This window comes from Sparus aurata, chromosome 10 (assembly GCF_900880675.1).
Source record: "Sparus aurata chromosome 10, fSpaAur1.1, whole genome shotgun sequence".
In the NCBI taxonomy this organism is placed as follows: Eukaryota; Metazoa; Chordata; class Actinopteri; order Spariformes; family Sparidae; genus Sparus; species Sparus aurata.
In genome coordinates, this window is record NC_044196.1 from 17545840 (window position 1) to 17573801 (window position 27962).

At 41.1% G+C, this 27962-nt stretch overlaps 3 protein-coding genes and 1 pseudogene across 3 annotated transcripts; 3 read left to right on the forward strand and 1 right to left on the reverse strand.

Moving 5' to 3' along the window:
• The first annotated feature begins 643 nt into the window (after positions 1-643).
• LOC115589502 (protein mono-ADP-ribosyltransferase PARP14-like) lies at positions 644-5713 on the forward strand. Its single transcript, XM_030430420.1, has 12 exons — positions 644-1034; positions 1124-1360; positions 1696-1920; positions 2007-2061; positions 2327-2473; positions 3124-3186; positions 3267-3443; positions 3525-3707; positions 3827-4453; positions 4682-4818; positions 5077-5257; positions 5399-5713. The coding sequence occupies exons 1-12, from the start codon at positions 648-650 to the stop codon at positions 5683-5685; spliced, it is 2706 nt and encodes a 901-aa protein (XP_030286280.1). The 5' UTR covers positions 644-647; the 3' UTR covers positions 5686-5713.
• Positions 5714-9163: 3450 nt separating this feature from the next.
• On the forward strand, positions 9164-17310 carry LOC115589412 (uncharacterized). The gene is made up of 8 exons (XM_030430254.1): positions 9164-9335; positions 9427-9551; positions 12300-12452; positions 12630-13574; positions 13658-13894; positions 14795-15019; positions 15415-15469; positions 16739-17310. The coding sequence occupies exons 1-8, from the start codon at positions 9164-9166 to the stop codon at positions 17308-17310; spliced, it is 2484 nt and encodes an 827-aa protein (XP_030286114.1).
• A 1631-nt stretch (positions 17311-18941) lies between these two features.
• On the forward strand, positions 18942-22081 carry LOC115589413 (protein mono-ADP-ribosyltransferase PARP14-like). The gene is made up of 10 exons (XM_030430255.1): positions 18942-19355; positions 19446-19682; positions 20071-20295; positions 20382-20436; positions 20720-20866; positions 21046-21108; positions 21189-21359; positions 21440-21622; positions 21755-22012; positions 22059-22081. Exons 1-10 carry the CDS (start codon positions 18960-18962, stop codon positions 22079-22081), a joined length of 1758 nt encoding a protein of 585 aa, XP_030286115.1. The 5' UTR covers positions 18942-18959.
• Positions 22082-24772: 2691 nt separating this feature from the next.
• Positions 24773-27680, reverse strand: LOC115589414 (coagulation factor XIII A chain-like; annotated as a pseudogene).
• Positions 27681-27962: the final 282 nt, after the last annotated feature.

A 27962-nucleotide genomic window follows, 5' to 3' on the forward strand; every position in this document is an offset into this window, starting at 1 on the left:
GGGTCAACGTCTGCTTATGGAAAACATTGACAATTGTCATGATATTATTTTATATTTTCTCTATAATCAAACCATATGTCATCTTGAAGGGCCCAGACCAGGAGGTGAAGTCAGGAGCAACACAACTTGATGAACTGTTCAAAACTGAAAAGAGAGTTAAACTTCCTACAGCGTTACTTACCTTCATAACATCCAGCGATGCCATCTCCAAGTACCAAGTTCACTTCCAGCAGAGCCTCCGTTTTCCTGTTTCCATAGAGGTGGGGTCAGACCTGGTTATGTCCAGTGTGTCCATAGATGCCCTGGATGAAGCTGAGGCAACAATAAAGAGAGACCTGAGTCTGGACAATGTGAGGCTGCAGGGAGCTGCAGCTATACCTCCAGATCTCGACAGAGTGAAAGCGATCCTGCTGAAAGCCAAAAACGAGGCAAACCTTCGAGAGCTCAGAGTGGATGTCAGCTTCATCCCAGGACACAGCGGAGCTGCAGTCACCAAAGTAAGACTGGTGGGCTACAGTGAGAATGTGAACAAGCTCAAAGAAATTCTGCTCAACTACCAGATGAACCAATTCCGGACAAAAGAACTGCTCAAACTACCACATCCTGAACTGGTCGACTGCTTTGATCAAATTTTAGATCTGATTGGCATGAAGCAGAACAAGGTGACCTTTAAAGCCTTGCGTTTTCCGTCCCCTTCTGTGCTTGTTGCTGGCCCCCGCTGTCTGGTCCCCGAGGTTCAGGCAAACTTGAGAGCAACTCTTGCCAGTCTGACGATAGACACACTGGTTCTAGATGGTCCAGGTGCTCAGCGGTACTTCCAAGCAGAGGGTAAAGTCAGCAAGGAACTGGTGGAGAGCTCCTGTAGGATAATTATCAGGGAACAACAAGGTGTGTTCTCCCCAAAGGTGAAAAGCTCCAGCAACAGCAGTGTCAGAACCAAGGCTGCCACCAGACAGCACTGCAACACTCCTTTCAGCAATTTGTTCCACAAGACGAGCCTGGAGATCAAACTTGGGAGCTTGGTGGATGAGCAGGTTGGACACTAGCTGATCTATTTGACAAAAAAAGGAGCACGGTACCCAAGTTACACTCACATTGATGTTTATTGAAATTATTTCCACAGGTGAATGTTTTGGTGGCCCCCATGATCAACAGACAGCTAAATTCTACACAAATTGGTAAATGTCTGTTGAAGAAAACAGGGAATGCAATCAACTCAAAATTTTACTTGAAAACAGCAAATCGCACCTTCGCTCCTGGTGATGTTCTTCAGGTTGATGCGCCTCCGTCTCTGGGCTGCTCCAAGCTCTTCTTCATTGAATGCTCGCCATGGGATGGGGTCAGCGGATGGAGTGTGCAGGTATTGAGTGTGCACTTGAAGTTTCCTCTTAAAGGCTTTGATGGGCACGACATCTGTTTGAATGCAAATACACAGACTAAGGTAGTACTTTCCAGAAGACTATCAAAATAAGTTTAAGAGAAAAGTTGTGATCCTGCCTATCCTGGCGAAATAGTATTTATAGTTATAAGCTTCAGATTATCAGTTATATGGTCTTATGCCTTTCCCAGGGCTTCAGTTCTCGATCAGAATAACTGTGGTATTTTTAATCTATAGCCCCACACCATGTTAGATTAGCTCACATTGTCAATGGGGAGGTGAAAACACTGAGGAAATGTTTGATTTTTGTTTTGTAGGCTCTTAGAAAAGGCCTGAAGAGGTGTTTGAACCTTTGTGCACAGCAGCATTTGTGCTCAGTGGCCTTTCCAGTTATCGGACCGGGAAAGGTTTTAAAATACCCGCTGAGTGAAGCCATTCAGGTGCTGACCGAGACCCTTCGCCAGTTTGGATTATCTGCACTCTCTGGTTGTCTCTCCACCATCCACATCGTCATTCAACCAGGCTATCCAGAATCTGAGGAGGTGACTATCAACACAACTGGTATGTAAGATGAATGCTTGTAGGATTTATCAATGAGATTTTTAAAAACTGTTGTTTTTACTTGCAGTGCTATCATGACGTCTCCAGGCACCTCAGTTTAAATATGAACCAAGGAGGCCAAGGTAAGCTGTACATATGCTCAGAATAAATGTAGAAATATACCTACATATATACAACCTACCCTATTCCAAAAAACGCTGGGTAAAACATGAATAAAATGAAATCATCTGCAAATGATCTCTGTTAATCAAACCTGTAAGAATATTGTTTTATTCAACCATGTGTGTCAGAAAAATGGTGACCCGCATCCCATCCTTATATATTCACAAAAACCAAAGTTGCTGATGAGGTAGAACATTAAATCAAACACGTGGTTCTTCATCTCAGCAATCTTCAGATCACTCACCAGTGACCTCGATGACATCACAATGACAGTGGGAGGCGGGGCTAAACTACAGCTGGTGTTCGGTGACATCACTAATGAGACTACAGATATTGTTGTGAACACAACCAACTTTGTTGATTTTCACAGTGGTGAGTTCGGAATCAGTTTGGTCTCAGTATTTTTGAATGTGCAAAGGAGGATAGTCTCTTACAAACTTATTTTTTCAGTGTGCACAAAATATGTATTGCCGTGAATATAGACACAAATACATATCTAATCTTTTCCATGTTTTGTATGTAAATAGTCAGAGCACTCTGGTGCGCACATGCTTGGATAGGAATCAAAGACGCTATTTTGCTTCTCTAAAGAAAGCTCAAGATCTTTGTTGTCGATGTGTTGTGTTAAATTTAGCTAACGTTAGATTAGAACTGCAGACACATTCAGTGGCTAACAATAAAACAAAGCGCACAGGCCCTGAGCCAAAGAACAGTGTTGCCGCAGCAACAGATTTGTTCAGCTACTGATCCAGTTAGCACAAAGCACACACCCACAGCAGACTAACTGTCCTGCCTGATTGCGAAACTACAAGTAGTGTTTGAGGACATCACTAATAAGACAACAGATGTCTTATTAGTGATGTCAACTTGGTGATTTTCACATAGAAATGTTATGAATATGACCTTTAAAATCTAAACCTGACATTGATGACATTATGAGTATGTTAGCACGCTGACATTAGCATTAAGCTCATGACTGAAGACCCTTGTAGTTTTGTTCTAACATAAACTTTTCTCTGCAGATGGTGTGTGCAAAGACATCTTAGCCTTAGCTGGACCAGAAGTGGAGGCTAAACTTAGAGCAGGTGAGAAAAGATGTTCGACATTTTCAAGCAACATACATTTTAGCTTCTTCATTCATGTTGGTCTTGTCTCTTGTGTATAGCAAACATCAAGCGAAGGAGCAGTTTTGTATCCCGGTCTGGATGGCTGCCCTGTAAAGCCATTTGGCATGTGTCTGGAAGAGGGGATGCAGGTACCATCGAACAACTGGTGTGCGACATCGTTAGATATTGTGAAAACTATGGATATAAGTCTGTAGCCATTCCTGCCATCTGTGCTGGTAGGTATTCTGTATGAGGTATAAAACTTTCTAGATGTGCAATTTTAATTCTACCAGTAAACATTCAAACTGTTCATGCAGGAGCTGGAGGGTTGGACCCTGGTGTTGTGGCAAGTGCAATCCTCCGAGGGGTGAAGATTGCAACGTCATATACTTCTTTTCACTATATCACCAACATCCGCCTTGTCCTGATTAAGATCAATGTCTTCTTGGCGTTTAAAGAGGAAGCAATGCAAATCTTTTCCACTGCTGTAATCAACAGAGGTAACAGGAAGTTTCACAAACATTCTCATGTTTGCTTGTCTTGTTTTCTTGGGTTTTTTGCAAATCAGAATTCTCTTGTACCATTGTAAATTTTCACTGATTGTTATCTTTTGATCCAGTGTCAGTGCCTCAGATGCCTCATGTACAACAACAAGACCCCTCTTTGACAGTGAGCACAGACCTAAGCATCCTCCCTTCCACCTCCACAAGTCAGAAGTCCGAATTCCTCTTCCTGGGTCTCTCCAGACAGGATGTTGACGATGCCATGACAAAGCTAAAGTTTTCTTATCAGTCTCAGTGTTCCACTCAAACCCTCAGAAATGAGGAACTGGTTTGTCTCACCCAGGACGACGTGGAGGATCTGAGGCAGCTGGTGGAGTCGCATGGTCTGAACATAGAGAGGGATCAGTCCAAGCCGGAAAGCTTAACAGTGAGTGGGTTAAAAGATGGAGTCAACCAGGTGACAAAAAAGATCAATAACTCTCTGCAAAAGTGTCTCAGAAGAGAGGTGAGAGTCAGAGAGGAGGAGGAGCTGTTCAGCCATGTGGTTTGGTGCATCCTGGCACACAACGGCAACTGGGAGAGACTCCCCAAAACAGCCAATTACAACCTTGAAAATAACGATATAGCAGGAGGGATAGTGGACGCACAGGGCGTCCTGTGGAGTGTGGATGCACAGAGGTTGGAGGCTTCAACACGAGTATCTGGACAGACGACAAAGCTCAAACGACTTGTGAATCTTCCAGGTGAAGAGATTGTTGTTGCTGAACATTTATGTTTTAAAGGAACCTGAATGATACCGTAGTTTGAGACCAACAGCAATATTGATACTTGATTTTGTATTTAATGACAATAGAAACAACTAAGTATAATTCTGCTTTACCCTTTAAATAGAAAACATTTGTTTTGGATATAACACACATTTAGTCTGAATTTCTGGCATTTTTCTCTTTTGTCCTACAACCTTTTTTCAGACTTCACCCTCCCTCTCTACTGGGACAGCATGACTCATGGTGAAGCTTTCAAGGTGGTTGCACTGCAGCCGTCTTCTGCTGAGTACAAGTCAGTGAAGGAGGGCTTCAAACGGACTGTCAGCAAGACTGTAATGAAGGTGGGGAGACATTTCATTGCCTCTAGTCATGGAACAAAAGTAGTTAATAGGTTAGATTAATGGCTTTTATTCACATTAATGAAACCACTTTATATCAGGGTATCTCTTACATATGTTTCCATATTGAGTTACTGTACAATATCTGTGTTCTTAGCGTGTAAACAACACAGTACAGTTGAAAGGAGTGAAGATATTTCCGTCCATTGGAAGTAATATTGGTAGCTCGTTACTTATTGTGTTTTGTTATTTTCCTGACAGATCGAATGCCTGCAGAACGTTCATCTGCGCAAGTCCTATGAGGTACAAAAGAAGCACATTTGTGATAACAGAAGACAGGAGGGTGGAGCACGTGAAAAGCTTCTGTACCACGGGACGACCCTGGACAACTGCGACTCCATCATGAAAACTGGGTTCAACAGACGCTTTGCAGGACAGAACGGTACAAATCTTCCCTTTTCTCGTCTCCCATTTCAATTTAATTTCCGTGAACTATTGAAGTGTAACAATCACATGGATGATTCTGAAAGACGTGTAGATTTGAGGACTTATTTTTAAATTCCCCATTTCCACTCACTCTCAGGAACCTCATACGGTCGTGGAACCTACTTTGCTGTAAGCGCCAGCTACTCAGCCCACCCCACCTACTCGAAGCCAGCGGCTGATGGTTCTCAGTTACTGTTTGTGGCCCGAGTCCTGACTGGCGTCTCCACTCTGGGAAGCAGCGACATGAAGGTTCCTCCTCCTCGCAGTAACAGTCAGCCCCACGACCGCTATGACAGTGTGGTGGACAGAATAGACAACCCCAGGATGTATGTTGTGTTCCACGACAACCAAGCGTACCCAGACTACCTCATCACCTTCAAGTGAGGGAGGCTGCAGTAAAGATTGTTTATGATGATGGACTATTTTTGCAACAAAATAAATTGCACATATACACACCACACCACAGAGGTCTTACGTCCAAACCAATGAGAGAAATTAAATGAACCAGGAGCTGTTTGGCACAAAAACCTTACTGAGGGACGAAGTTTCTCATTGAATGAATGAATGATCGACCCTGATTATCTTAGCATTTAGCATGCATGATGTGTCTGATTTGGGGTCACTTTCGGTGCATTAAATCACTGCCTATTTAAAGTAGATGCAACCTTTCTTTTCTCATATCAACGCCGAGGTACAATCATGTTAACCTCAACCCATAACGTCACAGTACTATATTGTATTGCATTTCGATATTGCACTGACTTACTTACTGCTCGGCCCATAGACTTTACATTGTGATGACGTCACAGATTACAAAATCGCTTCTCAGGGCTCAAGCTAAGTTTTATGAATGTGAAACCTTAAAAATTTCAGAATGCTAAGAGTCATAATCTACCTTGTTTGTTATTTGATGTGTTCTGCCGTTTTATAGATGTCTCTTTTGTTGCAATAATATGAGCAGAATTGGAAGCAAGGCCAAGCGCTGCTAACATAACAGAGTCACAGTTATTACGGCTCTTTGAAGGGAAGTTGTAAATGCTACGTTGCTTCCAAGAGCTGTTCAAAAGAACGGCTCATCTTCAAGTTTGAGGGAAATAATCACGAGGATAATTTCATTTTTTCAAATGTAGGCCAGGTTTAGCACCACTAAAATACTGATCTACATTGTAGACATTACACAAGGTAACGCCACATCTCTATGCTTTGTTTGAACTTACCACTTTGAATTCACCCACCACATGACAATTATATGTAAATCAAGGCCCTGCCTTGAGTGCAACACTTGCCATTGTAGCTGTTCATGTGAAGGAAACTGGATTTAGGCAGGCACTTTAGTTCATACCACAGAGCCGTTTAAAAAGAACCAGCACACCGTGACACTTGGTTAGTGAACGTACACATTTAAACATGTGTGTTCAGGTCAGCAACTTCTTTTTTATGCTGCAGCTGCTTATTTTGACCTTTTCTGTTGTTTGATTCTCACACAGTTTGTCATAACTTTTTTTTTATGTGAATTTGTTTCAATCTGTGAGGAATGTGACTTGAAATGTAACATGAATTGCAATAATTGAGATAAAAAAAAACAAAAAAGACTCCAAAAAGTACAAGTAGTGGGAGTAAACATAGTTTTGTTGATAGTAATTTGTTGAACTAAAAATGCTATTTTTTCATTTTTTTCAAGAATTATGTCTGATTGTGTGTTTGCTTGGGAATTCATGGTTTAATTACCAATCTGATTATTAATAAAAAAATTGCCAAATCACTCATGGTGTCACAATGAAGTTTTGGACTTTCACCACTGACATACACCAACAGCGCAGACAGTATTTTATTTAGTTGACGTATGTTATTATTACTATGCTTTGTAGCCCTTTTTAGCATAGTGTTTTGGGTACTGTTTTGATTAGATTTACTGCCCTAATCAGCCGTGTTTCTAAATCCAGCTCTGATAAATTCTCTAAACTACATACAAAGCAGCAGACAGACAAAGTTAGCAACTAGCTGGTGAATATAATTGAACATTTGTCAAATCATGAACATTATCATTATGTTTCTTCGAACTTGGTGAAGACTGAAATACGAGTCAAGGGAACTGAATATTAGACTACTTGAGTGGGGCCGTAAGAAGAGTCAGCTAACTGTACCACTAGCTGCATGGTTAACTAAACTAACTAGCTCAATGGCAGCTATAGTTACCCATAGTTAGTGGTTAATTTAGCAACAAGTAAAGCTTCATGAATCACAGGAGGCAGAGCAGCCGGAGGACGTCACAGGGAAAACCAGACTATATTTTCTCCAATACTGATGCCAAGATGCAAAAAAAAAGAGTATAAATTCACGATATTTGCAATCAATATAATGTTGCTTTAAAAGTCTTGAAGTCTAGAAGAAAAATCTTAATTTCTCACATACAATCATACAATGTAAAACATACTGAGACTCTTCATTTATACCATGGTGGAGGGGCAGTGGGCAGCCAACGAATGGACGTCACCCAGGGACCAGAGAATTAACCTTATACGCATGTTTGAACATGGAGAAAACCGGAGCACCTGGAGGAAACCCACACAATCACAGGGAGAACTTGCACACTCCACACAGAAAAGCACTTACTCAGCCCAGAGTCAAACCCTTCTTACTGATAGGCAATAGTGCTAACACTCAAATTTTGCCAGCTTGGAATCAGACAGTTCGGTTCTATGTAGACGGACCAGGAGGCAGAGAAGACTACAAGATGTTGGTAAGGAGTTACTATGAGGAGGTCCTAACCCTCCAACATATAGAGTCTCAAATCTAAAGAAAATTATACAAAACAGCAGCATCCCCAGCTTCTGCACATCCAACATGTCCACCACTAGATGGCCATGAAACACTACCAACAGCACATCAAATATGACGATTGGCCAAGTCAACAACACACCCCTGGAGGTCAAGCCTCTGCCACCTCGACTAAACTGCTCAATGAAGGAAAGGGAATGTAGAGCAACTTTGACATGGTGAGCCTCTTCACTGGTGATGTTTGAGCTGTTCGGGTAGTTGAAGGAATTGAGGCCATTTTAAGACTCAGCCTTATATTTTACATTACAGGATCATTCATTTGAAAATAAATGTTAAAATTAAATTACAGGAAATGACAGTATCGTGATAAATCTTCCTTCCTGATTAATCACATCTAATGAATTTGTTTGAATGGCCTCTAAACCAACAAAGCAGTAATTAAAGTTATTAAAGTCAAGGATGTAAAATGATAACCAATTATCACTACATATTCAGTGTTGTCAAATGACTATGCAGTTTTCAACTTTATGTTTGGTTAAAATTTGTATTTTCCTCAAATAGGTTAGATTTTGTATGTTATGTAGAGGCCAACTGTATGAATGCGCATTTTAGTGTGATTAAAATAAACACTGATCTCACTAAGAAAAACATAAAAAAAGATGAATATCAAAATCTGCAGCCCTATGGAAATGTTTAATTCATTTGAAACTGTGGCAAATGGAGTCATCATCTCAACTGCTGTAAGGATTCTTATTATGTAAACATCATTCATAAAAAATATGATGATTAATTGTTTTTTCATCATCATTACATCACACTGATCAATGTATCTGCACAAGACTAACTAGAGAAATGCTCCACTGAAAGCTGAAAATACAAGAAACTTTATGTTTGGGTGTCAATTGGAAAAATATGCATCATTTGAAATGAGGAAGCAAGTAGGGCCAAAAGTAACTTCCAGTAAATGAAAGTGAAACTAAATAAAACACTTAAGTGCACGCTCTTCACTCAAGAGGGATGGAGGTACACTGAGAAGCGTCACACTTGCTGAAAGTTTTACTGTCAGTTAAGACTTGTAGGTAAAATGGATGAATACCAACATCCTTTGTACTTTGAAGCCAAAGATTTGACAGACAAAGAGGAACAAAAGGTGCGGGGACACTTTCAGAAAAGACGAGTTTCTGGGGGAGGTGACTGTGGAATGATTCAAAAGGATGGAGCCAACACATATAAAATCTGTTTCAAGGAAAAAGAAGGTAAGGAATCCCTATGGGTTGAAATGAGTTTAAGGCAGAATATGCTTAAGGAGGATTTTGTTGGAAACTTGGACATTGTTGTTTCTTCCAGACCAGGAAAGGGTTATTCACAGGAAGTTTCACACCATCTCCCTTCCTGCCAAAAAACTATGCCTGACTGTGAGTAGAATTAGTCAGCCACAGAACTCGGATCAGCCCTCTTCTAACCAATCACAGGTGAGAAATATTGCCTTTTAGTAACCTCAGCTGACACTAAACACAAACAAGCCAGGGCTGGTCCTCTGACTAGATGATCCTGGTGCAACAGATGTTGCAACAAAATGGACCGCGCCACCAGGTGTGACGTAGGTGAAAGCTTTTGATAAGTTTTGTCCGCAGATGCTACTTACAAATTTTGTTGCAAATCAATCAAATGGCCGAGGAGGATTTCGAAAAAGTAAGTTTATCATTTCTTCACAGATCCTTAGGGGCTCATGGGGAAAAAGTCACCTGATTTTCATGTCATTCAGACAGATCAATGTGGAGATATGCAACAGTTCATGTTTTGAACAAAATGTACAGGAATTTGTTATTTAATAACTTGAGTATTATTTGGAATATCAAAATTCTTTTGTTTCAAACATGTTTATTGGGAAACCAATCACTTAACAGAGAAATTAACAGTCGACAGTTATTTTCCTTTGTTTTTTACAGAAGGTGAGAAAAAGTAATCCCTGACAAAAAGGACTAATGGCAAAAATGAATAGCAAGTAAACAAGCAGAGCCCTGCACCAACAAAGCAACAAAGCAGGTGAAACAAAAAGGACAGGACAAGAAAAAAAAAAAAAAAGGGGGGAATATCAAAATTCTTTCAGCAACTTTTTGTCAGGAGGGTCCACAGATGCTGTGTGCAAAGTTTTGTGCAAATAGGTTTGCAACATTTCACGAATTTTAGGAAAAAAAATTGGTAGGCGGAAATGGGCGTGGCCTATATGAAGAGATTCAGCACAACACGTGGATATAAGGCTTTTGAATGTGCAACAAAGTATATGTGAGTTGTAAGCTACAACACACTTTCCTTGATTATAGCGCCACCTAGTGGTGGAAATTGAGGACGACAATAGATTAGAATAGGCAGGTGTGACGTATATTCCAAGTTTGGTGAGTTTTGAGGTATGTTGAGGCAGTAAAAAATGCCATAATTTGAGATGAAAAAGGTCGTCATTCGAAATACAACAGGGACCTCGCAGGTCGAGACCTGCTCGGGCCCTAATAATGAAAATGCCTGACTTCCTGTTGGAGTTACAGTTTGGTATGGTGGATGTTTTTTTTGTATCTGGTGATGATACATATGCGTATCGAATTTTGTTCATGTATGTGCATTGAGGAGGCGGGGCTTGGCTTGTTAATATTCCAGGGGGCGCTATAGAGTCCCCTGGTAATGCCTTTCATCAGCTATCGTCAGGGGGGCATTGTCAATGATTCTACCAAGTTTCGTCTTAATCCGACCCACCGATGTGGAGATATAAAATACTTCAATTTAAACAGCGCCAACTGGTGGTCATCTGCCAAAATTTTGCACAGAGCCTCAGGGGCTCATGGGGAAGTAGTCATTTGAGTTTCATGTCATTCGCACGGACCAATGTGGAGATATGCAACACTTTGTGATTTGAGCAAAATGTTGTTATTTTATATCTTGAGTATTGTTTGGAATAACAAAATTATTTTAATAATTTTTTGTCAGGAGGGTCCACAGATGCTGTGTGCAAAGTTTCATGCAAATTGGTGAAATCACCTGGGAGGAGTTTGAAAAAGTAGGTTTGCGACATTTTGCGAATTTGCGGAAGAAAATGCTAGACGGAAATGGGCGTGGCCTATATGACAAGATTTGGCACAATTCAGTGAATGCGTGGATATAAGGTTTTTGAATGTGCGACAAAGTGAGCTATACGCCAGAATGTTGAGGTGTGAAAAATGCGATCATTTGGGACAAAAAAGTCTTCATTCGAAAAATAATAGGGACCACGCAGGTAAAAACCTCCTCGGGCCCTAATTACACGTTTGATACATTTTATTGAATGCGTGTATCTATTAGCCCCACAACATATGCAATTTTGCAAATGATCCAGTTGTGTAAATATGTCCAGATTTGATCTACAAAAACACATTTTAACAGTGCTAGAGAGTAAATGGTCACCCTGAAACTATGAGGTTATGTATTTATATAATAAATCAAAAGAAATATAAGAAAACATGCCAGTTAATTAACAAGCCAAGTTAGCCTTTATAAATTATAAATTATGTTTGCAATCCTTTCCTTGGTTAGTAAGCAAATAGTTAGAAATGAAGCTTGTGTCTTGTGTGTTTTGGGTTTTTAGTTCAGTTATTTCCTGTTTAATTTTGTAGGTTTCATCCTCTTGTGTCATATTTTATGCTTCCTGTCTTTGTGTGTTTTCTGCCTTTTCTGATTGCCTTTATTTGGTACACCTGTCCCTCAATAGTCCTTCCTCCTTAATGTATTTACGTCTTGGTTTTTCCCTCACTTTTTGTCAGTTCATCTGTTTTCAACCTCATGTAACTTTGACGTTCTTCACACGTCCCCCAGTCCTGTCTCGCTCCCCCTGTCATACATATGTTTCACATCTGTGTACCTCGTGTTATCCTGTTTTGTACTTTTAGTTTTTTTCACCCTATTTCCTGCTAATATGGCCTGCCTTTGTTTGTGGACTTATGCTTGGTTATTAAAGCTCACTTTTTGTCTCTGTGAGCTCCCTGTCTGTTGTATCTGCATCTGCAGTGGGTCCTCACCTTTCCTCAAACCACATAGTATGTTTATGCCAGAGGCCAGTCTCATGGTAGGCAGAGCCACTATATGTTAGTCAAAACGTTGTGTGCATCATTGTGCTAGCTGTTGTGACAACATAGAAGTTGACAATTGTTATATCATTTCTTTGTATTTGTCATCCAACCATTGATCTTTTCAAGGTCCCAGACAAGGAGGTGAAGTCAGGAGCTACACAACTTGATACTGAACTGAAGTTCCACACCATCTCTCTTCCATCTGGAGAACCAGATCTGACCTCAAGTCGAACCAGTTTGCCACAGAACCCCAATCAGCCCTCCATGAGTCAATCACAGGTGAGAAAATGTTGCCCTTTAGAAGTTACTAGATAGAGACATCAGAGTCAAATGATCTGGACAGAACACTTGTGAGGATCTCTGAGCAGGGTCAGCGTCTGCTAATGGAAAACATTGACAATTGTCATGATATTATTTTATATTTTCTCTATAATCAAACCATATGTCATCTTGAAGGGCCCAGACCAGGAGGTGAAGTCAGGAGCTACACAACTTGATGAACTGTTCAAAACTGTTAAAGAAAAGAGAGTTAAACTTCCTACAGCGTTACTTACCTTCATAACATCCAGCGATGCCATCTCCAAGTACCAAGCTCACTTCCAACAGAGTTTTCCTGTTTCCATAGAGGTGGGGTCAGACCTGGTTCTGTCCAGTGTGTCCATAGATGCCCTGGATGAAGCTGAGGCAACAATAAAGAGAGACCTGAGTCTGGACAATGTGAGGCTGCAGGGAGCTGCAGCTATACCTCCAGATCTCGACAGAGTGAAAGAAATCCTGATGAAAGCCAAGAACGAGGCAAACCTTCGAGAGCTCAGAGTGGACGTCAGCTTCATCCCAGGACCCAGCCGAGCTGCAGTCACCAATGTTAGACTGGTGGGCTACAGTGAGAATGTGAACAAGCTCAAAGAAGCTCTGCACAACTACCAGATGAACCAAATCCGGACAAAAGAACTGCTCAAACTACCACATCCTGAACTGGTCGACTGCTTTGATCAATTCTTAGACCTGATTGGCATGAAGCAGAACAAGATGACCTTCAAAGCCTTGCATTTTCCGTCCCCTTCTGTGCTTGTTGCTGGCCCCCGCTGTCTGGTCCCCGAGGTTCAGGCAAACTTGAAAGCAACTCTTGCCAGTCTGACGATAGACACACTGGTTCTAGATGGACCAGGTGCTCAGCGGTACTTCCAAGCAGAGGGTAAAGTCAGCAAGGAGCTGGTGGAGAGCTCCTGTCAGGTAATTATCAGGGAACAACATGGTGTGTTCTCCCCAAAGGTGAAAAGCTCCAGCACCAGCAGGGTCAGACCCAGGCCTGCCCCCAGACAGCGCCGCAACACTCCTTCCAGCATTGTGTTTGGCAAGAGGAGCCTGGAGATCAAACTTGGCAGTTTGGTGGATGAGAAGGTTCGACAATTTCTGTTTTATTTTACATAAAATAGTACAATTATAATACTCACATTGATGTTATAACACATTATTTTTTACAGATGAAAGTGTTGGTGGCCCCCATGATCAACAGGCAGCTAAATTCTACACATATTGGTGAATGTCTGTTGCAAAGAGCAGGAGTCACACTCAAGTCAAAGTTTTACTTGGCGGCAGCGAATTGCACCCTCGCCCCTGGTGACATTGTGCAGGTTGATGCACCTCCATCTCTGGGCTGCTCCAAGCTCTTCTTCATTGAATGCTTGCCATGGGATGGGGTCGGAGGACAGAGCGTGCAGGTACAGTGAAATACTTGGTGGATTCAAAAGTGTTAGAGAGAACGCACTATGGGTGATTGCAAATGGACAAGATCAAATTCAAGGTCCACTGACTCACATAAAACCAAACGTAGAGGACTGTTAGAATACTGGTTTTGCATTTAAGTGCCAGAATTTGTGAACACAAAAATACTATGGCATTCTAATGACAAACAAAATCAGAAAGGCAGAAATTTTGAGTAATCACTTTGAGCTGTAACATAAGTAATATTAATGAATTACTGAAAGTATTGTGGGGAAATTAGTACATTTACTATGTCAAGAAATGTGTTACTGTCGTTTACATTGTCATACACAACATAAAAATATGTCATGTGCTAAGAATATCATGCATGTCATAGATTTACTGTTCTGCCCATACCATCGTGCCAGTGAGGGCACTGTAACCCCTTCGGCAGCTTTGTAACGCAGCCTTGGACTGTAGGTCTTTTTGGAGACTTTGCAAAATGAATCGATAGTTATGAACTAAGCATTGAATTACTTCTGTGATTATTTAACCATTTTCTGTGTTGAAAACAGTTGTTAGCATGATTTGTAGCCGTCCACTGGCAGCCCCGCATGTGTAGACCAATCAGTAGCTGTGCTTCTGACTGAGAGCCTTCAGTTTCACCTACCACTGGACTTTTGATGCATTGCAAAAGACTTGAGCCTCACTGGTTTGATTTCTCGTTATGTCTTATAATGCTGGTTGTACTTGTGAGAGATGTTACCTTTCGTGGGAGTTAACAAGTCTCGTGATTGCATTTGTTGCAATTGGTTACACTCAGTTCCTTGTTTGCCAAGAACAAGAATGTATTCATTGAATGTGCTCATATAAAAGCCCTGCCCTATGTTAGATGACTTCTTTTTAATGTTTTGTAGGCGCTTGGGAAAGGCTTGAAGAGGTGTTTGGACCTATGTGCACAGCAGAACTTGTGCTCAGTGGCCTTTCCAGTTATTGGACCTGGAACTGTCTTAGAATACCCACTGAGAGAAGCCATTCAAGTGCTCACTGAGAACATTTGCCAGTTTGGATTATCTGCATCCTCTCAGTCTCTCTCAGCCATCCACATCGTCATTGAACCAGGATATCCTGACTCCAAGGAGGTGACTAATAACTCATTTGCTCAGCTGCTGTAAATGGTTTGTAAGACGCATGCATGCAGGATTTTGAGAATGTGTTTAACTGTTCAAACCCCAAGGTCCCCCAATTGGGGGACTTTAAAATATGCAGAACAACCACAGAGCCACTACTGCACTAATTATGAAAGAATATAGTTATATTTTATATCACATTAAACAGCAGAAGCTGGGCTACAATGTGTAAAAAACATGTTTATATGACCCAAACACAGCCCAAACACTACTCAAATAAACAACTAAACATCAACCTTATGGTTGCAGAGATATACTAATTTTATTATGGATATGCAACTTTCGAGCAGAGGCCTAGAAAATTGGCTTGGGGCTTAGAGGGTTAATGATGGTGTTTCTGATTACAGTGCTACCGTGACGTCTATAGGCACCTCAGTTTGAATATGAACCAGGGAGGCAAAGGTAAGCAGAACTTGTGTATTGGGCGTGTATGTTTTTTTCTTATTTTATTTCCTATATTTTAATATTGGTTTGAGCTCAAGTGATTATTTTCAACCCAGGTTCCCTTAAGTTTTGATTAATTTAAGTTCTCATTTTATCTCAGTCAGGCATATTTTAGAGTTTGGTTACTTGTTTCGTCATTAGTTACTTGTTTCGTGACCTTCAAGTAAAGTTAAACATGATAATGATTAGTTAACAAGTAGGGACTTTAGGTACTGATTACCAGTGTTGCCAAAGTTACCTTGAAAAAGTAATCTGATTACTGATTACTGACTACTCCTTTAAACGGTAACTAAGTTACTTTACTGATTACTTGTTTCTTAAAAGTAACTAAGTTAGATTACAAGTTACTTTATTAATTACATTCAGCAGCTGCCGACAACACCCCCACCGCCTCAACATAAAAATGACAACCGTTTTGCCAATACTCACTTTCTTGGAAGTGCATTTTTAACAGTAACACCAAGCACAGCATTGATAGTAGTAGGGATCTTGTTTATTATGGCACCAAATGAGGGTGAATCAACTGTGTTTAAGTGCAGCATTTCCTCTACAACATACCACCTGACCAACTTCTTCAATTATCCCCCACTTACTTGTTTTGCACCAAAGTCCAGCTTTTGTTGTTTGGGTGGTGGGGGACCTCCTGCAGAAGTCGAGGCTGTGGGTTTGCTCGCAGCTCTCTGCTTAACACCACCTGGTGGGACTTGCTCTGTAATCTTAACTGTGCTGCGATTCCGATTGTTTCTTCAAATTTTACGTAATATTTTTGAAGCTTGATAGTACCTTGACGCCAGCCGAGCGTACAACGAACCTTAATATCCTCATCTTTAGCTGACACAAACTCAAAATAATTAATGGCTTCCAGCTAGAAAACGCGCATCTCTCTCCTCCCTCCATTGTTGTTTGTGTTTGTGTCACTGCGTAGTGTTAAACGTGAGTTGTCCTCATGCTGAAAAATAATAGTAAATAACTAATAACTCATTACTGAGTCTACTTAGTAACTATCCAGTATTGTCTCATTTTACTTTACCAGGCACAAAATGAGTAACAAATAATTCAGTAATTAGTGGTAAATTAGTCATCATTAGTTTCTGGCTTTTTAAAGCAAGCAACACGTTTTCCAGTTCAACAGGGCTGATTGGAAGTTTCACAAACAGGTCTCTTTTATTTACGATTCTGCAATTTCATTGGCAACGTTCACTGATTGTCTTTTGATTTACCTTGCAGTGCCTCAGTCAACTCAAGGACAACAACAACAACAACCATCTTTATCTGTGAGCACAGACCTCCATACCACATTAACAAGTCAGAAGTCCATCTTCTTGTTTCTGGGTCTCTCTAGAAAGGATGTTGACGATGCCATGACAAAGCTGAAGGATCTGTATCAGGCTCAGTGCTCTACACAAACTTTGAAAAAAGAGGAGCTGACAGGCCTCATTCCACACCAAAAGGAGAATGTTAAGCAGTCAGTGGAGAAGCGGGATCTTGTCAAACAGAAGGACCAGCCCGGCCACAACAGCCTAACAGCGAGTGGTTTAAAAGGCAAGGTCAACCAGGTGACGCAGAAAATCAATCCCTCTCTGCATGGCTCCCTCAGAAGAGAGGTGAGAGTCAGGGAGGAGGAAGAGTTGTACACCCGTGTGGCTTGGTACATCCTGGGAGATTACGGCAAGTGGGAGAGACTCCCTAAAACAGCCAATTATAACCTGGAAATAATAATGCAGCTGGAGGGGTTGTGGACGCACAGGGCACTGAGTGGAGTGTGGATGTACAGAGGTTGGAAGCCACAAGACGAATAACTGGGCACATTGCAAAGCTGAAACGACTTGTGAATCCTCAAGGTGAGTAATATTGCTCTAGATTCATAAATTAAGTCGTGAATGTTTTATTAACATCAGATCCCAGCAACACTGATCAAGGCACCTACAAGTCTCCAGTATGGTGAGGACTGCGTAGTCTGAACCCTGCACACATTCTTGTCCATTCTCTTTTCCACTCTATTGCGCTATTCTCACCCTGGAAGCTCAGCCCTGCCTAACCCAGCTTGGTTGACTTCCTGTATGATGAGGACTGCGGAGTCTAAATTCTGTGCTGAGCTGGCACCATGTAATTGCATCCTCTTACTTATTTATTATCATTTGCACTAAATTGTCCCCTGTTTTTTGTTGTACTTGAGTGCTTTGAAAGGCGCCTTCAAATAAAATGCATTATTATTATTATTATTATCATTATTTTTAAGACTAACTAGGGACATGCCCCAACTGAAATAAAAATACTGTTTATATAATTGGAGGTTCATTTGCAAATACCTAGGCTAATCATGAGTAAGTAGTCAGTAGTGGATGAATATTAACATCTGTTTTTCTCTGAAGGCAAAGATTCGGCAGACAGAGTGAAGAAGATCAGGAGAAACTCTCAGAACAGACGAGATTTTGGGGGAGCTGATTGTAGAGCAATTGAAAAGGCTGGAGCCAAAACACATCAAATCTGTGTCAAGGATAAAAAAGGTAAGACACTCAAGTGGGTTAAGTAGTTAAAATGTAGGATCTTGTTGGCAACTTGGATTTTGTAATTTTTTATAGAGCAGGTGAGCATTTTGCAGAGAAAGTTCCATACCATCTCTCTTCAATCTGGGGAACCAGGTCTGACATCGATTCAAACCAGTTTGCCACAGAACCCCGATCAGCCCTCCATAAGTCAATCAAAGGTGAGAAAAAAGTGCCTATAAGAAAATGTTGCTGACACTAACCACAGTTGTTAGAGTCAAATGATCTTGAAACACTTTTGAAGGATATCTGAGCAGGGTCAACGTCTGCTAATGCAAAAAGTTGACAACTGTCATGATATTATTTTATATTTTCTCTATTATCAAACCATCTGTCATCTTGAAGGGCCCAGACCAGGAGATGAAGTCAGGAGCTACAAAACTTGATGAACTGATCAAAAGTGTGAAAGAAAAGAGAGTTAAACTTCCTACAGCATTACTTACCTTCATAAAATCCACTGGTGCCATGTCCAAGTACCAGGCTCACTTCCAGCAGAACCTCAGAAATCCTGTTTCCATAGAGGTGGGGTCAGACCTGGTTCTGTCCAGTTTGTCCGCAGATGCCCTGGATGAAGCTGAGGAAACAATAAAGAGAGACCTGAGTCTGGACAATGTGAGGCTGCAGGGAGCTGCAGCTGTACCTCCAGATCTCGACAGAGTGAAAGAGATCCTGATAAAAGCCAAGAACGAGGCAAACCTTCGAGAGCTCAGAGTGGATGTCAGCTTCATCCCAGGACACAGCCGAGCTACAGTCACCAAAGTACGACTTGTGGGCTACAATGAGAATGTGAACAAGCTCAAAGAAGTTCTGCACAACTACCAGATGAAGGAAGGACAAGGATAAAAGAACTGCTGAAACTACCACATCCTGAATTGGTCGACTGCTTTGATCAATTCTTAGATATGATTGGCATGAAGCAGAACAAGGTGACCTTCAAAGCCTTGCGTTTTCCGTCCCCTTCTGTGCTTGTGACTGGCCCCCGCTGTCTGGTTTTGGAGGTTCAGGTGAACTTGAAAGCAACTCTAGCCAGTCTGACGATAGACACACTGGCTCTAGATGGTCCAGGTGCTCAGCAGCACTTCCAAGCAGAGGGTAAAGTCAGCAAGGAGCTGGTGGAGAGCTCCTGTAGGGTAATTATCAGGGAACAACAAGGTTTGTTCTTCCCAAAGGTGAAAAGCTCTAGCAACAGCAGTGTCAGAACCAAGGCTGCCACCAGACAGCGCCGCAACACTCCTTCCAGCATTTTGTTCCACAAGACGAGCCTGGAGATCAAACTTGGCAGTTTGGTGGATGAGCAGGTTGGACACTTTCTGTTCTATTTGACAAAAAGTAGCACATACCGTGCTACCAAGTTACAGTCACATTGATATTTCAAATCATTTCCACAGGTGAATGCTTTGGTGGCCCCCATGATCAACAGACAGCTAAATTCTACGAAAATTGGTAAATGTCTGTTGAAGAAAGCAGGCAATGCTATCGACTCAAAGTTTAACTCTGCGGCAGCGAATCGTACCTTCGCTCCTGGTGATGTTCTTCAGGTTGATGCGCCTCCGTCTCTGGGCTGCTCCAAGCTCTTCTTCATTGAATGCTCACCATGGGATGGGGTCAGCGGGTTCAGTGTGCAGGTAAAAATAAAAAGCCTATATTGAGAGTCGTCCAAAGCAAAAGTGAATTTGCACAGCTGGCCACATTTGAAGTTTCCTCTTAAAGGCATTGATGGGCCTACATCTGTTTGAATGAAAATACACAGACCAACGTAGTAGTTTCGAGAAGACTATCAAAATAAGTTTGAGAGAAAAGTTGTGATCCTGCCTCTCCTGGCTAAATAGTATTTTCAAGAGTTTTAAGCTTCAGAATATCAGTTATATGGTTGTATGCCTTTCCCAGGGCTTCAGTTCTTGATCAGAATAACTGTGGTATTTTTAATTTATAGCCCCACACCATGTTAGATTAGCTCACAATGTCAATGCGGAGGTGAAAACATTGAGGAAATGTTTGATTTTTGTTTTGTAGGCTCTTTGGAAAGGCCTGAAGAGGTGTTTGAACCTGTGTGCACAACAGTATTTGTGCTCAGTGGCCTTTCCAGTTATCGGACCGGGAAGGGTTTTAAAATACCCGCTGAGTGAAGCCATTCAAGTGCTGACTGAGACTCTTCGCCAGTTTGGATTATCTGCATTCTCTGGTTGTCTCTCCACCATCCACATCATCATTCAACCAGGCTATCCAGAATCTGAGGAGGTGACTATCAACACAACTGGTATGTAAGGTGAATGCTTGTAGGATTTACTGATGAGAGTTTTTAAAGCTGTTGTTTTTACTTACAGTGCTATCATGACGTCTCCAGGCACCTCAGTTTAAATCTGTACCAAGAAGGCCAAGGTAAGCTGTACATATGCTCAGACTACATGGAAAAATACATTTAGAAATATACCTACATATATACAACCTATCCTATTCCAAAAAAGTAGGATGCTGGGTAAAACATAAATAAAATGAAATCATATGCAAATGAACTCTGTTTATCAAACCTGTGAGAACATCGTTTTATTCCACCATGTGTGTCAGAAAAATGGTGACCCGCGTCCCATCCTCATATATTCACAAAAACCAAAGTTGCTGATGAGGTCGAACATTAAATCAAACACATGGTTCTTCATCTCAGCAATCTTCAGATCACTCACCAGTGACCTCGATGACATCACAATGACAGTGGGAGGCGGGGCTAAACTACAGCTGGTGTTCGGTGACATCACTAATGAGACTACAGATATTGTTGTGAACACAACCAACTTTGTTGATTTTCACATAGGTGAGTTTGGATTTTGAATGTGCAAAGAAGGATTGACATGGATTAATATTTGTGATTTATATTTGAATGACTCTCTCTTTCAAACTTATAGCCTTAAAGCCTTCTCCATGATTTCAATGGGTGTGTAAATAGTCAGAGCACTCTTGTAGTTTTGTTCTAACATAATGTTTTCTCTGCAGATGGTGTGTGCAAAGACATCTTAGCAGTAGCTGGACCAGAGGTGGAGGCTGAACTTCGAGGAGGTGAGAAAAGATGTTCGACATTTTCAAGCAACACACACTTTAGCTTCTTCACTCATGTTGGTCTTGTCTCTTGTGTGTAGCAAACGTCAACCGAAGAAGCGTTTTTGTATCCCGGTCTGGATGGTTCCCCTGTAAAGCCATTTGCCATGTGTCTGGAAGAAGGGATACCATCGAACAACTGGTGTGCAACATCATTAGTTATTGTGAAAACTATGGATATAAGTCTGTAGCCATTCCTGCCATCTGTGCTGGTAGGTATTCTGTATAAGGTATAAAACTTTCCAGATGTGCAATTTTAATTCTACCAGTAACGTTCAAACTGTTTGCGCAGGAGCTGGAGGGTTGGACCCTGGTGTTGTGGCAAGTGCAATCCTCCGAGGGGTGAAGGCTGCCACGTCATCTACTTCTTTTCACTATATCACCAACATCCGCCTTGTCCTGATTAAGATTAATGTCTTCTTGGCATTTAAGGAGGAAGCAATGCAAATGTTTTCCACTGCTGTAATCAACAGAGGTAACAGGAAGTTTCACAAACTTGCTCGTGTTTGCTTGTCTTGTTTTCTTGGGGTTTTTTCAAATCATAATTCTCTTGTTCTATTTTACATTTTCACTGATTGTTATCTTTTGACCCTCCTTGCATTGTCAGTGCCTCAGAGGCCTCATGTACAACAACAACAACAACAACCGCCCTCTTTGTCAGTGAGCACAGACCTAAGCATCCTCCATTCCACCTCCACAAGTCAGAAGTCCGTCTTCGTCTTCCTGGGTCTCTCTAGAAAGGATGTTGACGATGCAAGGACAAAGCTGAAGTGTCTGTATCAGGCTCAGTGCTCCACTCAAACCTTCAAAAAGGAGGAACTGGTAGGCCTCCACCCAGGACGACATGGAGGATCTGAAGCAGGCGGTGGAGACACAGGGTCTGTTTATACAGAGGGATCAGTCTGGGCCAGGAAGCTTAACAGTGAGTGGGTAAAAGATGGAGTCAACCAGGTGATGCAGAAGATCAATGCCTCTCTGCAAGGCTCGCTCAGAAGAGAGGTGAGAGTCAGAGAGGAGCAGGAATTCTACACCCTTGTAGCTTGGTATATCCTGGCACATGACGGCAACTGGGAGAGACTCCCCAAAACAGCCAATTACAGCCTTGAAAATAACGATATAGCAGGAGGGATAGTGGACGCACAGGGCGTCCTATGGAGTGTGGATGCACAGAGGTTGGAGGCTTCAACACGAGTATCTGGACAGACGACAAAGCTCAAACGACTTGAGAATCTTCCAGGTGAAGAGATTGTTGTTGCTGAACATTTATGTTTCAAAGGAACCTGATTGATACTGTAGTTTGAGACCGACAGCAATATTGATACTTTATTTTGTATTTAATGACAATAGAAATAACTAAGTATAATTCTGCTTTACCATTTAAATAGAAAACATTTGTTTTGGATAACACACATTTAGTCTGAATTTCTGATATTTTTCTATTTTGTCCTACAACCTTTTTTCAGACTTCACCCTCCCTCTCTACTGGGACAGCAGGACTCATGGTGAAGCTTTCAAGGTGGTTGCTCGCAGCCTTCTTCTGCTGAGTACAAGTCAGTGAAGGAGGGCTTCAAACGGACTGTCAGCAAGACTGTAATGAAGGTGGGCAGCTTTCACTCGAAAAGGCATTTCATTGCCTCTAGACATGGAAGACTTGAAGTTAATTAATATGTTAATGAAACCACTTTATATCTCTTACACATGTCTCCATATTGAGTTTCGCACAATATCTATGTTCTAAACGTGTAATAATCACAGTACAGACGAAAGGAGTGAAGATACTTCCATCCATCAGAGGTAATATTGGTAGCTCATTTTTTACTTTGTTTTATCTCCTGACAGATCGAACGCCTGCAGAACGTTCATCTGCGCAAGTCCTATGAGGTACAGAAGAAGCAGATTTCTGATAACAGAAGACACAAGGGTGGAGCACGTGAAAAGCTTCTGTACCACGGGACGACCCGGAACAACTGCGACTCTATCATGAAAACTGGGTTCAACAGGAGCTTTGCAGGACAGAACGGTAAAGATCTTCCTTCTTCTCGTCTCCCATTTCCATTTAATTCCTTTAACTTGTTAAAGTTTACTAGTGAAGTGTAACAATCACTTGGATGATTTTTAAAGACGTTGTGTAGATTTGAGGACTTAAATTTCCCATTTCCTCTTATTCTCAGGAACCTCATGCGGTCATGGAACCTACTTTGCTGTACACGCCAGCTACTCAGCCCAACCCACCTTCTCGAAGCCAGCTGCTGATGGTTCTCAGTTATGTTTGTGGCCCGAGTCCTGACTGGGGTCTCCACTCGGGGAAGCAGCGACATGAAGGTTCCCTCCTCGCGGTAGACGTCAGTCCCACGACCGCTGTGACAGTGTGGTGGACAGAATAGACAACCCATCGATGTATGTTGTGTTCCACGACAACCAAGCGTACCCAGACTACCTCATCACCTTCAAGTGAAGATGATAGGGATGGAGGACGGGTGCAGAAAAGACTTTTTATGATGATGGAGTTTTGTTAGATGAAAGACCACATTGAGGCTTAAAAAATAAACTCATGTAGGTGTATACCTATCACACCACAGAGCTGTTTAGTCCAACAAAACAACATATTAAATTCAAATCGTTAGTCAGATTACTGTTCCTCGTCAGTGCACAAGTTAGCCCAGGCTGAAGAACCTCTCAGGTCAGGTGACTGTTATGCACCATGCATTAAAAGGCACCTTTAATAATTTTTTCATCAACCCATGATGCAGATAATTGACAAATGACAAATTGACACAAGTGACAATGTAATTGTCTGATTAGTAACTGTATTATGATCAGGGAATTTAGGATGTTACAGACAGATGTGTTACAGACAAATGTAAGTGATTATAGTTATCAGCACTGCTTTACGGGTATTTTTTTTTGTATGCAACCATATTTGTGAGGGTTAGCTATCATAGTATAATGAAGAGAAAATACAATAATATTTTTTTAATCAGCAGGCACTATGTAGTTTTAGAGAAGAAATTCAAACTCAGAATTGTATTATTTCTATATCAATGAGGTAATAATACAAACACTTTTTTTTTCCATAACTGAATAGACAAGCTGTTTGAAGCTAGAAAGGTGGCAGGGTCTGCCAAATATAAACAAACTGAAACAGTTTGAATCTGTGTTGTCTGTTAAGGTCAGTTTGTTCATTCTGTAGATGCAGTCATGAAAACAAAGACAGTTTGTTTAGACATCAACAACAACAACAACAAAAATCAGGCAATGAAGATCTCCTTCCACTTCTGATTAAAATTTCTTCCCCAAAACTAAAACTGTGTTCCATTAATTGGATCCAGACAGTTTTCCGCTCGGCTGCTTTGGCAGTTCCTCGAGGGATGATGTTGTTGTTCTGCTGATGTAGTGTGTGATCATTAGATGATTCATAGTCATCAGTGTTGAATTTTGTTTGATTTTGTGTTTGTAAGAAATAAAATTTGCCAAATCACTGATGGTGTCACTGGGAAGTTTTCAGACTTTTGGACACTCACATACACACACACACACACACACACGTCAATATTGCCAACAGGGCACTTAATTTCTGCACATCTGAACTGGGACCTCTGTTTCTGGTCATTTCGAAAAACAAAAGTATAGGGAATTTTTTATTTGGTTGATATTTGCATTTGCATCTTGTACAATGAAAACAGCGTAGAAACAGTTTTTATAGACTGATAAAGAGGTGGAAAGACCTCTTTTATACTTCAGCTGTAGCTGTAGTTGCATAGTTGGAGTACATATAAAAAATCCAAGTTCAAGCTGCATTTATCAATATTTTGTATATCAAATGAAACACAGCATGACAGAACATTATCAACCAAGGCAACTATTCTACTAAGCTTTGTAGCTCTCTAGCTCAATGTTTTGGTTACAGTCTCACTGCCCTAATCAACCCTGTTTCTAAAAGCTGCAGGAAGCCATTCTGAAGAAATTCAGCTCTAATGAATCCACTTAACTACCTGCCAAGCAGCAGACAGAGAAAGACAGCACTAGCTGGTGAATACAATTGAATGTTCATAACAAATAATGACCTAGATATTCTTTTCAGGAGTTGGGTTGCTTAAAGTTAAAATGACTGAGTATTTTACTTAAGTGCATCAAATCACCAGAAAACCACCTGGTGGTTTGATCATTTTGCTCTGCCTCTGTTGGAGTTGTAAGGAATGGACGTATTTCTGCCTCCTGGTGGTAATAAATTGATCAACATAAAATAAACATTGTGTCTGTAATACCTACATTTTTCACTCGATATAGCCCTGTCTTTACGCTCTGCTGTTTTGAGAGTCAAAAACTCCAAAGAAGCAATAAAAGTGTTATCCATGCCAGGTTCACTGCCATGTGCCAACAACCCCACAATGCAGGGCATCATACTTCAGACATGTGTAAGTTAACAGTGGGGGGATGGGATTATGAAATAATGAGTAATTAAACTAGTTGGAGAATTTGGAAAACATCCATGGTTTTGAGTTAAAATGAAGAAGCACGCTATAGATTTTTTTCTCCAAAATATACTTTCTTAAAATCGGTTAACATTTTTTCAGTACTTGGACCAACTTTGACTTGTAATTATTGACTTATATGGAGGACAAGAAATGCCTTAATCAATAAAAGATAGAGAAATAAATACATGGTTTTAAAATACTATTAAATGCATTAAATATACTGTACTATAAAAATAAATGTAGGCACTAACGCATGTATAAAATGTGACACAAACTGATATTTCTGATTTAATTTGCCTTTGTATTCATTTATTTTTGTATTGATCCTCCTATTTATTTGCTTTCACAGGTAATTCCCATTTTTAAAAAAGGGAATTAATAAAGGTTAAAAAAATACAAAATTATTTAAAAAAGAAATATCAATGTATGTCACATTTACTGCCTACATTTCTTATATTGTGTTTAGTGCATTTAATGGAATATTCATTTCTTCAGTCATTTATTCATTTAGTAATTTTTTTCAGGGTTGGTCCTCCACAGCCTAAAACTATAACTTTAGTAATCATAAATGCTGAAGCTACAGATGCTAAACTGTTGTAAGCATACAGATTTGTAACCATGTTATAGGTTTATATCTGAGCTGAATGTCGTTGGCTGTCAGTGATCCTGCCGTGGTCCTCAGGGCTGGATGGTGACAGAAGCCTGGCCTCGGACCTGCCTCAGAGCAGGACAGTCCAGCGTAACCATCACTCTGGTGCTGCCAGCCCTCAGCGGGCTGAAATACTCGGTCAGGTCAGGGTGGAGCCTGCTGGGATCAGACTGAAACCAGCAAGGGCAAAGTCAGATGTCAGAGGATTTGGCACATTTTTGGTGTAATTTCAAAGAAAGTCAAAGACACAAGAAATATTGAATCAGTAGCAGTTTATTATCAGGGTGCAAATCTCACGCTTAAACCTGTCGTAACTGCTTTTTAAGATATAAACAGATGAATAAAAGCTGTAACATATTGAAAACTTGGTTTACTTAATTTTTACGAAAAAGATGAAGATGAGACCCACACACATGCCTATTTTATCTGTACAGAGCTCACCTGTAATATTTGGACTTGGGCATCATGAGTCCAGGCCCTTCCATGCGAATGTAGACGCCCTCCAGGCCGAAAGTGAAAGGGTTTGTAAATTCGACAGTTGCCATCATCTCTTCACTCACTCTGGCACCACCGGACAACTGATGTACACAAACGACATACATCGTTGAAAAGAAATAGATCCAATGAATAAAGGCTCTTTTCGTTAACTGAACAGTGATCGTGATAATCGAATTAAAAGAATTGTAATAACATTGCTGAAAAAAGGTTTGGAGTGGAAATAAGTTTTTGCATCTTATGTACCAAAAAGCTGTTATCAACACATTTTATATTCACTGTGTGGGATAGAATAAAAGCAAGCATGATGTCAGACCTCGACGGAGAGTTTGGGATTGTGCAGGGTGACGACTTTCATGGCGGTGACAATCTGGCCGGTCTCCTTGACCTTCCCAGTGGCAATAAAATTGAGGTTGGCCTGTTCCACTAGATGCTTCATGTAGTTCTTTGACTCGACCACCACCACCTCCTTCACACCTGGAGAACACAAAGGTACAACACTGCTCTCTCTGACCTTTTTCAATTATTCTTTTTTTTTTCATGATTCAAAGCACATTTTCGAAAAGGGAATGTTTGAACATTGTTGTGTGAATTAATCTGGTCAATGGAAAAACATCTTCCTCACTTTTGTTTGGGCCGATTGTCACTGTGGGATCACTGAACAGAAACTCGGTGCTGGTGACTCCGGTGTAATACACCACGCTCCCGCTGATGTAGATGTCCACAACGCGGCGCTGATCGCTGCGGTTTATGAACTCCAGGCTCAGCTCAAAGTCGTTGCCCACGGTGACCTCCAGGGTGGGCAGGACCAAGTCTACGTCAGCATCAGGAGGGTTGGACTTCTCACGTTGACAGCCGAACTCTTCTGCTTTTTCCAGAACAGTCCGCTCCTCCTTGCTGCCTGGATTGGATGATTGATATGTATTGTTTTAGTGTTCTGTGTTTAGCTAATTTAGCTTAAATTTAACGACCATCTTTACTTGCCCATTATAGCAAGCTAGCTAGCCATTGATAAGTTGAGTGAGATAGCGATTGCCATGGATACAGGCAGTCTTGTGTACATTCTAAACACAGATACAAGTATGACAGGGTGCATGTTGAATTAGATAAGATACGAGATAAGAAAAGGGCTCTGAGGTAAGATGGGCTGCAGCCATGAGTTTATAAAATCCTTCTGTAATCAGAGGAAAGAATTT